Genomic DNA, 13,078 nt, shown 5'->3' with positions numbered 1-13,078 from the left:
ATGAATCTGCTTTATTTAATGATATTTTTTATATTTTATTCAAATTAAAGACACACATTGTATTAATCTATATTGCCTCTAAAGTTATAGTACTTGTTATACATCTTAAATGTTAATATAATGTATTTGAATTTTGGTCCTTCAGTGCAGTGTTGTAAAGGTGACAGCTAGTGTTTCTTTTTCAGACCACAAGTAAAAAGAAGACCAGAAAGCTTCGTGGTCATGTAAGTCATGGCCACGGACGTATTGGTATGTGATTTCTACATTTATAATTGTTCTACCCGTTGTAAGAAAAGCCTCCAATGAAATACATTTTTCTGTTGACATATTTTTAATCATTGTTGGACAAATTAAATACTGAAAGCGCGTTTCTATAATAATGTTCTGCATTAATGATAAAATATTCATCATCGTCCTTATGTTGAATATGAGCATGTAAACAGTAATTTCACAAATAAGCGACTGTTAATACTTGGGACAATTCATTGAATAGATTATTTGAGATCCTATCCCGAGTTTGTAGTGCATTTTACAAGCATGGCTTGAAACTTGCTCTTTAACTGCTCTGAAGAATTGAAATGCAACATATAGTGCCGATGCTAAGTTGCCTGTTTAGTCAATGGAATAAAGCCGCCATTCAAATGAAGTTGGTACTGATTTTCATTTCAGTTTAATTGTGAAGATGGACAGGATGTCTGTGCTATATTAATATTGGTGTGCTTTTATGAGTGAAAAGCACCATTTCTTTATTTATTTCGAAACAGAATAATAAAATTACTTTAAATTAAATATAAAACTAAGAATTGTTACTTACAGGTAAACACAGGAAACATCCTGGTGGTCGTGGTAACGCTGGTGGCCAGCACCATCACAGAATCAACTTTGATAAATAGTGAGTAAACTGCGCCATTTTTTTGCCGTTATGGAAAATATGCAACGGAAAGATGAGTTGGTTGTGCAGCACATATCTGTGAACACATAGTGATGCTGTGTAATTCTGTCATCTTTTCATATTTAATATTAATTGCATAATTCATTGGGAAATGAAATGTTTGTGTTGGATGTCTGAAGTAACTTACTTAGTGCATGGAAGGAAATATGTGCAACATTTTTGCTTTTAGTTTTAATGTGGAGAAAAAATGTTGTTTTGGCCATCAAGTAGCTAAAAATCTTCAGCGAACACGTTATATATTACCTTTTTGGATGTGTTCGCTGAAGAGAACGCCATATCCAAACCCTCCCAGAATTCGTGACATTTTTATGTCACGCTGTTATTTCACTTGTATGCATTGTACAGACAAAATAACTGTATCCTCAGGTAAATGAAGTAAAATGTAGTTCACAAACACATTTTCAAAACCAAAAAACGCTTTAAAGATAGTTGATTTAGCATTTTAATAAATCCTATTACAAGCATTCCTTAACTAGGTCATAGTTGTGTTCAAATTTAATCACGTGACCCCAAGATTTTCAGAAAATACCCATGTGACCTATATTTGACCTCACAAATGTAGTGTTTATTTTGCTGTTATAAAGTAAATAACTAATAACAAATTTGGAATAAATAAATTGTTTTTACTTATGAAAAGATATTTTCAGCCTTACTGAAATTGGATTCAACTAAATGAACAATGTGAATCCGATGCTATAAATAGAATCCATCGACGTCATCATGTACATGTGATTGCATTGAATAATCACACACAATTGATTCTGGTTGACTTTACTATGGGGGTTACGCCTTAACTTTAATGTGTTGTAAACATCAAAAAAATAAATATCAACATTAAAGTTATGGAAGCCAGAACTAGCCATCAAGTTGCTGTCAAATACAGTGAAGTATTGCCTTTGCAATGTAGCAACTTAATACTGTACTATGGTGAAAACAGCAGGTCAGGCTGAAGCAATTGTACACATAAAATTGCTCTTGACTTTCCACTGCTTTGCTTGGGATGCTTGGTCCTTTGACTCTGTATTCATATGAAGCAGTGGTAAAGCAATGTGGACTGTCTTCGGAGTTTAGGCACTCTTGCTTAAGTCTACCTCTTATGTCCAGACATTTCCTTCTATTTTATCAAAGATGTTAGAACTGTGCAGTTTCCACACTGTCCAGGTAATATTGTTATAGATGCACTTAATGGATATTTTTACAAGTTTGTGAAAATTAAGGTACAGGAATAAAAAATTGTACTGTAAATGTTGTCTTTTTCATATTTGCTGACCAGAACAAAATAGGGCATTGTTCCTTCAACCATATCTGTCCTTGGTTAGTCTGTGGATGTTGGATTTAATGCCAATGATGTAACAAGTTAACTCTGTCATATTGTTATGTGGTGAAAACAGCACGTCAGGCTGAGGCATGGAATAGAACGATTATCAAGATTTACCTTGTAGATGTTAAAAGAATGGTATCACCTTCTTCAATGTCCATATTGTGTCCCCTGCTTTGCTTGGGATGCTTGGTCCTTTGACTCTGTATTCATATGAAGCAGTGGTAAAGCAATGTGGACTGTCTTCGGAGTTTAGGCACTCTTGCTTAAGTCTACCTCTTATGTCCAGACATTTCCTTCTATTTTATCAAAGATGTTAGAACTGTGCAGTTTCCACACTGTCCAGGTAATATTGTTATAGATGCACTTAATGGATATTTTTACAAGTTTGTGAAAATTAAGGTAAAGGAATAAAAAAATTGTACTGTAAATGTTGTCTTTTTCATTTTTACTGACCAGAACAAAATAGGGCATTGTTCCTTCAACCATATCTGTCCTTGGTTAGTCTGTGGATGTTGGATTTAATGCCAATGATGTAACAAGTTAACTCTGTCATATTGTTATGTGGTGAAAACAGCACGTCAGGCTGAGGCATGGAATAGAACGATTATCAAGATTTACCTTGTAGATGTTAAAAGAATGGTATCACCTTCTTGTCCATATTGTGTCCCCTGCTTTGCTTGGGATGCTTGGTCCTTTGACTCTGTATTCATATGAAGCAGTGGTAAAGCAATGTGGACCGTCTTCGGAGTTTAGGCACTCTTGCTTAAGTCTACCTCTTACGTCCAGACATTTCCTTCTATTTTATCTTGGTGGTTAGAATTGTCCAGTTTCCACACTATCGTAATATTGTTTTAGATGCATTGAATGGATATTGATTGCATTCCACAGGAATTCCCGTCTAGGAGTCCCTCCTTGAACTTTGGGATTTTTTGGATCCTGTTTTTAGTGATGGACACTGTTGAAATATCTGTGATGAATGTCTGCAGTATCTTTGGTAGTGCATGGAAGGAAATGCATGCAACATCTTATAATGAAGTTTTAATACAATGTGGTGATGCTGTGTTTGCCGTCATGTTAATGTCAAATACAGTGAAGTATTGCCTTTGATGTAACAACTTATTGCTGTCATACTGTACTATGGTGAAAACAGCACGTCAGGCTGAGGCAATGTTTGTACACATAAAATTGCTCTTGACATTCCACTGCTTTGCTTGGGATGCTTGGTCCTTTGACTCTGTATTCATATGAAGCAGTGAAAAGCAATGTGGACTGTCTTCGGAGTTTAGGCACTCTTGCTTAAGTCTACCTCTTATGTCCAGACATTTCCTTCTATTTGATCTACTTTGTTAGAATTGTCCAGGTTCCTCATTGTTATAGGAAATATTGTCATAGATTTAGTGGATATTTTTCTCAAGTTCTTGGAAATTCAGGTAAAAGGAATAAAAAATAGTAGTGAAAATATTTTATAAATGTCTTTTACTCATTTTAAGTGACCAAAACAAAATAGGACATTGTTCATTCAACCATAACTGTCCTTGGTTAGTCTGTGGATGTTGGATTTCAATGCCAATGATGTAACAAGTAAACTCTGTCATATTGTTATGTGGTGAAAACAGCGCGTCAGGCTGGGGCATGGAATAGAACGATTATCAAGATTTACCTTGTAGATGTTAAAAGAATGGTATCACCTTCTTCAATGTCCATATTGTGTCCCCTGCTTTGCTTGGGATGCTTGGTCCTTTGACTCTGTATTCATATGAAGCAGTGGTAAAGCAATGTGGACCGTCTTCGGAGTTTAGGGACTCTTGCTTCTTAAGTCTACCTCTTTAAGTCCAGACATTTCCTTCTATTTTATCTTGGTGGTTAGAATTGTCCAGTTTCCACACTATCGTAATATTGTTTTAGATGCTTTGAATGGATATTGATTGCACTCCACAGGAATTCCCGTCGAGGAGTCCCTCCTTCAACTTTGGGATTTTCTGGATCCTGTTTTTAGTGTTGAACACTGTTGAAATATCTCTGATGAATGTCTGCAGTATCTTTGGTAGTGCATGGAAGGAAATGCATGCAACATCTTATAATGAAGTTTTAATACAATGTGGTGATGCTGTGTTTGCGGTCATGTTAATGTCAAATACAGTGAAGTATTGCCTTTGATGTAACAACTTATTGCTGTCATACTGTACTATGGTGAAAACAGCACGTCAGGCTGAGGCAATGTTTGTACACATAAAATTGCTCTTGACATTCCACTGCTTTGCTTGGGATGCTTGGTCCTTTGACTCTGTATTCATATGAAGCAGTGGTAAAGCAATGTGGACTGTCTTCGGAGTTTAGGCACTCTTGCTTAAGTCTACCTCTTATGTCCAGACATTTCCTTCTATTTGATCTACTTTGTTAGAATTGTCCAGGTTCCTCATTTTTATAGGAAATATTGTCATAGATTTAGTGGATATTTTTCTCAAGTTCTTGGAAATTCAGGTAAAAGGAATAAAAAATAGTAGTGAAAATATTTTATAAATGTCTTTTACTCATTTTAAGTGACCAAAACAAAATAGGACATTGTTCATTCAACCATAACTGTCCTTGGTTAGTCTGTGGATGTTGGATTTCAATGCCAATGATGTAACAAGTAAACTCTGTCATATTGTTATGTGGTGAAAACAGCGCGTCAGGCTGGGGCATGGAATAGAACGATTATCAAGATTTACCTTGTAGATGTTAAAAGAATGGTATCACCTTCTTCAATGTCCATATTGTGTCCCCTGCTTTGCTTGGGATGCTTGGTCCTTTGACTCTGTATTCATATGAAGCAGTGGTAAAGCAATGTGGACCGTCTTCGGAGTTTAGGGACTCTTGCTTCTTAAGTCTACCTCTTTAAGTCCAGACATTTCCTTCTATTTTATCTTGGTGGTTAGAATTGTCCAGTTTCCACACTATCGTAATATTGTTTTAGATGCTTTGAATGGATATTGATTGCACTCCACAGGAATTCCCGTCGAGGAGTCCCTCCTTCAACTTTGGGATTTTCTGGATCCTGTTTTTAGTGTTGAACACTGTTGAAATATCTCTGATGAATGTCTGCAGTATCTTTGGTAGTGCATGGAAGGAAATGCATGCAACATCTTTTAATGAAGTTTTAATATGGAGTGGTGATGCTGTGTTTGCGGTCATGTTAATGTCAAATACAGTGAAGTTTGCCTTTGATGTAACAACTTATTGCTGTCATACTGTACTATGGTGAAAACAGCACGTCAGGCTGAGGCAATGTTTGTACACATAAAATTGCTCTTGACATTCCACTTCTTTGCTTGGGATGCTTGGTCCTTTGACTCTGTATTCATATGAAGCAGTGGTAAAGCAATGTGGACTGTCTTCGGAGTTTAGGCACTCTTGCTTAAGTCTACCTCTTATGTCCAGACATTTCCTTCTATTTGATCTACTTTGTTAGAATTGTCCAGTTTCCCCACTGTTATAGGAAATATTGTTATAGATACATTTAGTGGATATTTTTCTCAAGTTCTTGGAAATTCAGGTAAAAGGACTAAAAAATAGTACTGAAATATTTTATAAATGTCTTTTTAAAACTCATTTTTAGTGACCAGAACAAAATAGGACATTGTTCATTCAACCATAACTGTCCTTGGTTAGTCTGTGGATGTTGGATTTCAATGCCAATGATGTAACAAGTTAACTCTGTCATATTGTTATGTGGTGGAAACAGCGCGTCAGGCTGGGGCATGGAATAGAACGATTATCAAGATTTACCTTGTAGATGTTCAAAGAATGGTATCACCTTCTTGTCCATATTGTGTTCCCTGCTTTGCTTGGGATGCTTGGTCCTTTGACTCTGTATTCATATGAAGCAGTGGTAAAGCAATGTGGACTGTCTTCGGAGTTTAGGCTCTCTTGCTTAAGTCTACCTCTTACGTCCAGACATTTCCTATTATTTTATCTTAGTGGTTAGAATTGTCCAGTTTCCATGTGAAGTAATATTGTTTTAGATACATTAAATGGATATCTGTTGCATTCCATAGAAATTCCTGTTTAGCCTAAGTAGTTCCTCCTTGAACTTTGGGATTTTCTGGATCCTGTTAGTGTCGAACACTGTTAAAATATCTGTGATGAATGTCTGCAGTATCTTTGGTAGTGCATGGAAGGTAATGCATGCAACATCTTATTCTATGAAGTTTTAATATGGAGTGGTGATGCTGTGATTGCCATCATGTTAATGTCAAATAAAGTATAAGTATTGCCTTTGATGTAACAATTTATTGCTGTCATACTATACTATGGTGAAAACAGCACGTCAGGCTGAGGCAATGTTTGTACACTTAAAAGCAGAAGCAGTGATCTTGACATTCCACTTCTTTGCTTGGGATGCTCGGTCCTTTGACTCTGTATTCATATGAAGCAGTGGTAAAGCAATGTGGATTGTCTTCGGAGTTTAGGCACTCTTGCTTAAGTCTACCTCTTACGTCCAGACATTTTTGAAAGTTTAAACAACGTAAAAGGACTCATTGTGTAAACTGAATAAATGTAGATATTTCCATGTATTTCAGCCATCCTGGATACTTCGGTAAAGTTGGTATGAGGTATTTCCACAAGACACAGAACAAGTTCTTCTGCCCTACACTGAACCTGGACAAACTTTGGTCCCTTGTGTCAGAACAGACCCGCGAGAAATACGCCAATTCTACAGACAAGGCCCCCGTCATTGATGTAGTCAGATCAGTACGTACTTAAGTCAAGCACTAGTTATTTTGCATTACTTTAACATCATTAAGAGAGACCATTACCAGATTGCTTATGATGTCAAATAGTTATCCCTGTCATACAGTTTCATGGTGACAGAAACCTACTCTGAAGCAATTATAACGAAGAATTAAAGACTTATTACTAATTTATTATGTATATCCAATTAATATTCAAGTCTGAAGCTATGCATGGTAAATGCTTTTCAATTTATTTAAATTGTGGTGTTGTTTATGTTTAGAAAGAAAATTCTAAGATATTCACATTTTTATAGTAGCCGTGGATTCATTGGCATTATTGTGCAGTTATTTAAATGTGTATTTGAAATCCAATTCCAGATTGCTTATGATGTTGACTAGTTATTCCTGTCATACAGTTAGTCTGGTGACAAAAACCTACCTCTAAAGCAATAGTTTATGTACTGATTTGTATTGAAAGATTTATAGATTATTTTAGTATTTACACTGCATTTGATGTACCTTCTCTGAGCTTTGCACATATCTGTTTTTCCTTTTTAAGCTTGTCTGCTTTTTGGAAATTGAATGTGAAATAATGATAAGCCATAGTTGACTTTTGGGCATCAGGCAAAACACTGCCCTGTTGGCCATAACTTTAAAGTTGAAATTTTGTAAGGATTTTAAAACAATTATTCATATGTACACAACTTGCAAGTGCATCATACATGCTTTTATACTTATTTGGCATGTCCCTTGGTCAACTTCCAAGTTGAAGTGTATGTTAGCAAAACAGTTTACTGTCGACACAGAGAATGCACAAGCTGCTGTTGTTGACATGAATCATTTAAAGATGCTAATATGATATATTGCTATAGCAATCCCTCAAGTAAAAAAATACTCTTTTGATATACAATAGAATTAAAAAAGTTGTCAATACCAGATTGCAATGATGTTGACTAGTTATCCCTGTCATACAGTTACATGGTGATAAAAACCTATTCTGATGCAATTATATTGATAACTTTCTCATCAGAAGTCCCTGTGATCATGTTAGTCAATGGGCCCAACTATTGCAATTAAATCCTCTCAAAGAGCAGATTATGCAGGGAAATCGCCTGACGTAAAAACCTGCATCCCCGGATCATATTTTCTAGGCACCTATTTGCAACTTACTGCAACTCTTCTACATCATCATTATGACATTATATTGTATCAATATTCCGGGCCTTTTTACCTTCTTGAGCAGTGGCTGAAAACAATCCAGCCACTTTGGTATTGAAGAAAAATATACTTCTTATTGAACAGACACTAGGAACATACCTCAATGTTGTCATTTGGCTGAGCCCCTATACTGTATTGGCTTTTTTGTAGGGTTACTACAAGGTTCTGGGCAAGGGCCACCTCCCCAAGCAGCCTGTGATTGTCAAGGCCAAGTTTTTCAGCCAGTCTGCCCAGAAGAAGATCCGACAGGCTGGTGGCGCATGTGTTCTTGTCGCATAGACTGTATTTGAGGGGGAAAAAATAAAAGAAAAAATATCTGAAGTATTTTTACTGTTCCACTTTTTAAGAATAATATTGAAAGCATTGCTGTTTGGTCAGTGAGGATATAGGTGATTTTCAGTAAAACAATGATGGGTATTCCTGTCAGGCAACAGATCTGATTTGCAGAATTCTAGTACAATTAAAAAAGACTCATGGACAAGTTTGATATAGAAGTTAAGTTGATTAATTACTATTCTAAGGTTTGTACACATTTTTAAGGCACAAAAGAATGGTTGATGCAAAATTATTTTTTTCACAATTTCAATGACTGGGACATATTTTAGTTGTACCTGTGGTGTTCGGGCAGGCAGTGTCCAATATGATGGTCGATTTATAACTTATAAGGCTTTGTCCAATCATCACCAAATTTGGTCATAAAGTGTATGGGCAGGATATCTTTGACAATTGCAGTAACCAGCCATATCGCTTTAGTCACTCGAGAGTTATTTTCCTTTAATTTATGATCTTAAATTTGCATGTCTGGTCAATTAATTCAGAAGCCTTTTTAATCATCACCAAATTTGGTCATAATGTGTATGGACATAGTTCCTTTGACAAGTTTGATAACCAGCCATATTGGTGGAGTAACTTGCATGTAGTCACCTTTTAATTACATAAATTACCAACTAGAGATTGCTTTTTTTGAAAAAGCGCTGGTCTCGCCTATTGTGTGGTCGTAGCTGAGAAAAAAATGATTTACATAAAATTTGTAATTTACATATTTTGGACTGGAGATAAACCAACAGTAAAGAATGGTTTATTCACCTGTATTAAATAGTGAAGAGAAAAAAAGTGCATTGTATGAAGTTCCTGTTTGCAAGCATTATTCAATTCTTCACCTCAAGGTCACGGCAACCTTGACCTTTGACCTACTGATCTCAAAATCAATAGGGGTCATCTACTAGTGATGAAAGACTAGTGGAAAAAAGTGTGACGTACTGAATAGTGAAGAGAAAAAAAAGTGCATTGTATGAAGTTCCTGTTTGCAAGCATTATTCAATTCTTCACCTCAAGGTCACGGCAACCTTGACCTTTAACAGACTGATCACAAAATCAATAGGGGTCATCTACTAGTCATGACCAGCTTGCATATCAAGTATTAAGTTCTGGGTGCAAGTGTTCTTTAGTTACTGAGCGGTAAGTGTTTCTTCACCTCAAGGTCACGGTGATCTTGACCTTTGACCTACTGGTCTCAAAATCATTCGGGATCATTTACATGACCAACTTGCATACAGAGTATTAAGTTCTTGGGTGCAAGTGTTCTTTATTTACTTAGCGGTACCGTTTTTTCACCTCGAGGTCACAGCAACCTTGACCTTTGACCTACTGATATCAAATCAATAGGGGTCATCTTCTAGTCATATGACTAGCATACCAAGTATAAAGTTCCTGGGTGCAAGCATTCTTTATCTATTGAGCGGAAACGAAGTGTGACGTGCAGTCTGCTTGACTCACAGACTGATCACAAAATCAATGGGGTCATCTTCTAGTCACTAGTCATGACCAGCTTGCATACCAAGTATGAAGTTCCTGGGTGCAAGTGTTCTTAAGTTACTGAACGGTAACCGTTTCTTCACCTCTAGGTTACGGCGACCTTGACCTTTGAACTAGTCATCTCAAAATCAATAAGGTTCATCTACTAGTCCTGACCAACTAGCATACAACGTATATAGTTCCTGGGTGCAATTGTTCTTAAGTTATTGAGCGGAAACCGCTTCTTCACCTCAAGGTCATGGTGACCTTGACCTTTGACCTACTGATCTCAAAATCAATAGGAGTCATCTACAATTCATGACTAACTAGCATACCAAGTATTTAGTTCCTGGGTACAAGCGTTCTTTAGTTATTGAGCAGAAACCATTTTTAGCTCGACTATTCGAAGAATAGGTGGGCTATACTACTCGCGTCGGCGTTGGTGCCGTTTTAAGTTTTAGGGCAAGTTGGGATTTTCACTTATAAGTCCAATACCCTACATTCAATTGACTTAATACTTCATGCAGTTGTTCAGGGCCATCACATGATGAGGTTAGATAACTCCATTTTATTCTTTACACAGATTATGGCCCCTGGTTGACTATGGAACTTAGGTTAAAGTTTTAGGGCAAGTTGGAATATTTATTAATAACTTCTATATCCTTTGTTCAATTGACTTAATACTTCACACAGTTTTTCAGGACCATCACACAATGAGGTTACAGAACTCCATATTATCCTAAATACAAGTTATGGCCCCTGATTGACTTAGGTTAAAGTTTTAGGGCAGGTATAAGTTCTAGGGCAAGTTGGGATTTTAACTTAAAACTCCAATACCATTCATTCAATTGACTTAATACTTCACACAGATGTTCAGAGCCATCACATAATGAGGTTAGATAACTCCATATTATCTTTTATACAAATTATGGCCCCTGATTGACTATGGAACTTAGGTTAAAGTTTTAAGGCAGGTTGGGATATTGTTTAATAACTTCTATACCCTTCATTCAATTGACTTAATACTTCACACAATTGTTTAGGACCATCACCCAATGAGGTTACATAACTCCATATCCTTAATACAAGTTATGGCCCCTGATTGACTTAGGTTAATGTTTTAGGCAAGTAAAAGTTAAGGGCAAGTTGGGGTTTTAATAAAAAAACTTTTCTACCGTTCATTAAATGCACTTAAAAATTCAAAATTATTTACGACCATCTTACAACAAGAAACATAACTCCATTTTTAGCCTAAATTCAAATTATGGCCCTTGATTTTTTATATACATTTTTTTTTATTTCCTTTGAAAGGCATATTTGTATTAGGGTTGCACCGATACGGCCATCACGCGATACGATACGTATCGATACGAAGAGTGGCCGATACGATATTTTCCAATACGATACATAATGTGATATTGAATAAAGTTAATTATACACTACTACTAAGCAAACTGTTTGGGTTTATATTTATTTTAACTGTCAAATATATTAATTAGGTAAGAAACTTAAACAAATGACTAGAAAACATCAACTTACAAGTGACTAGACAAAACACATTAAGAGTGTGGCACATCTTTGTAAGGTTAATCATTTAAAATGTAAATATTATGCAAAGTTTGCAAACACTACACAGTACACTGTCTCATTTACTGGAACTAGGCTACTAGCAATCTAGCACATTAACTTATATACATTAGTTTAACTGTCAACAATTCAACATGGCATGTTACTTTATAATAAAAGTCACAACACTTAAAATGCTTCTGTTTTACAAGAGTCTAACACATAATGGCATACCATTGCCATAACTTTATAAGTCATAATGTTAATTAACCAAACACTGTATTATAACTAAACCAAACGTGCTGCGTGATGACAGGAAAGTTCAAAACTTCACAAGTTATGCTTTAGGTACACTAGTATGTCCACCATGTCTGGGGCCAGTCTGTTTCGGGTGGCAGTCACAACATCACCGGCTTCACTGAAGACCCTCTCGCTTGCAACAGATGTGGCTGGAATATGAAGGGTGTGCTTGGCCAGTCTGCTCAGATTAGGATAGTCATTCTCATGACTCCTCCACCATACCTGGAATTATTATTTTTTAGAATATTTTAATAACACAAGTAAAATGTATAATAGTAATATGTTATTTTGCAGACATTTTGACTGAATTTATAACAACACTACAATTTTATAATAATACCTTTACTCATTTATACCCTGATTCATGCAAGTAATCTACAATATACTTCTGTTCATACATACACATATTTATTTGCACAACTTTACCTGGGGGTCAGTGTCCAATGGAGATGCAATCTCAGAGCGGTATTTCTCCACCTCCCGATACAAATGCTTCTTCACCGTCCGCCATGTTGCGACTAACGACGAACATCGATCTGTTTTACGCAAGTTGATTGGTTACACCGTTTATAGCATCCAATCAGCGAGCGTTTTACTGAATAATGGGACAGTAAACGTTTTTGCCGAACACGTGTTTTCGTATCGATACGCTCGGCTTGTGTATCGATTACGTATCGCCAGCACTCTGTATCGATATTGTATCGATACTGAGCGTATCGGTGCATCCCTAATTTGTATATTCTTAACCACATTTTCATATTGGGAAATCAAGTTATTTGAATGACTTGCGTCATTGTTTGGGCGGGCTGGTGGTAGGGCAGCATCAAAGTCACCTTATGTATCGAATAATTTTAGTCACGTTTGACATCAAGAGACCAAATTTGGTATTATTACATCGTTATTGTATTCTAAGTCAAAGCGGCGTAGTCGAGCCCGCTGTCTTATGACAGTTCTTGTTAAGCTGCCAACATATATCGTTTTTTTACCTGAAGGTAACCTTGACCTATGACCTTTTGATATCAAAATCAATAGGGGTCATCTTCTCGTCATGAACAACAAACATACCAAGTATGAAGTTCCTGGACTCAAAGGATCTTTAGTTATTGAGCGGAAACCGTTTTTTCACCTCAAGGTCACAGTGACCTTGACCTTTGACCTAGTGATCTCAAAATCAATAGGGGTCATCTACTAGTCATGACCAACTAGCATACA

General features: G+C 36.3%; 1 protein-coding gene across 1 annotated transcript; it reads left to right on the top strand.

The window, feature by feature from the left end:
• Positions 1-119: 119 nt before the first annotated feature.
• Positions 120-8,523, top strand: LOC128232485 (60S ribosomal protein L27a-like). The gene is made up of 4 exons (XM_052946059.1): positions 120-249; positions 817-892; positions 6,836-7,007; positions 8,357-8,523. Exons 3-4 carry the CDS (start codon positions 6,864-6,866, stop codon positions 8,483-8,485), a joined length of 273 nt encoding a protein of 90 aa, XP_052802019.1. The 5' UTR covers positions 120-249; positions 817-892; positions 6,836-6,863; the 3' UTR covers positions 8,486-8,523.
• Positions 8,524-13,078: the final 4,555 nt, after the last annotated feature.

This window comes from Mya arenaria, chromosome 4, assembly GCF_026914265.1.
Source record: "Mya arenaria isolate MELC-2E11 chromosome 4, ASM2691426v1".
Classification (NCBI taxonomy): Eukaryota; Metazoa; Mollusca; class Bivalvia; order Myida; family Myidae; genus Mya; species Mya arenaria.
This window is presented reverse-complemented; position numbering and strand designations above follow the sequence as displayed.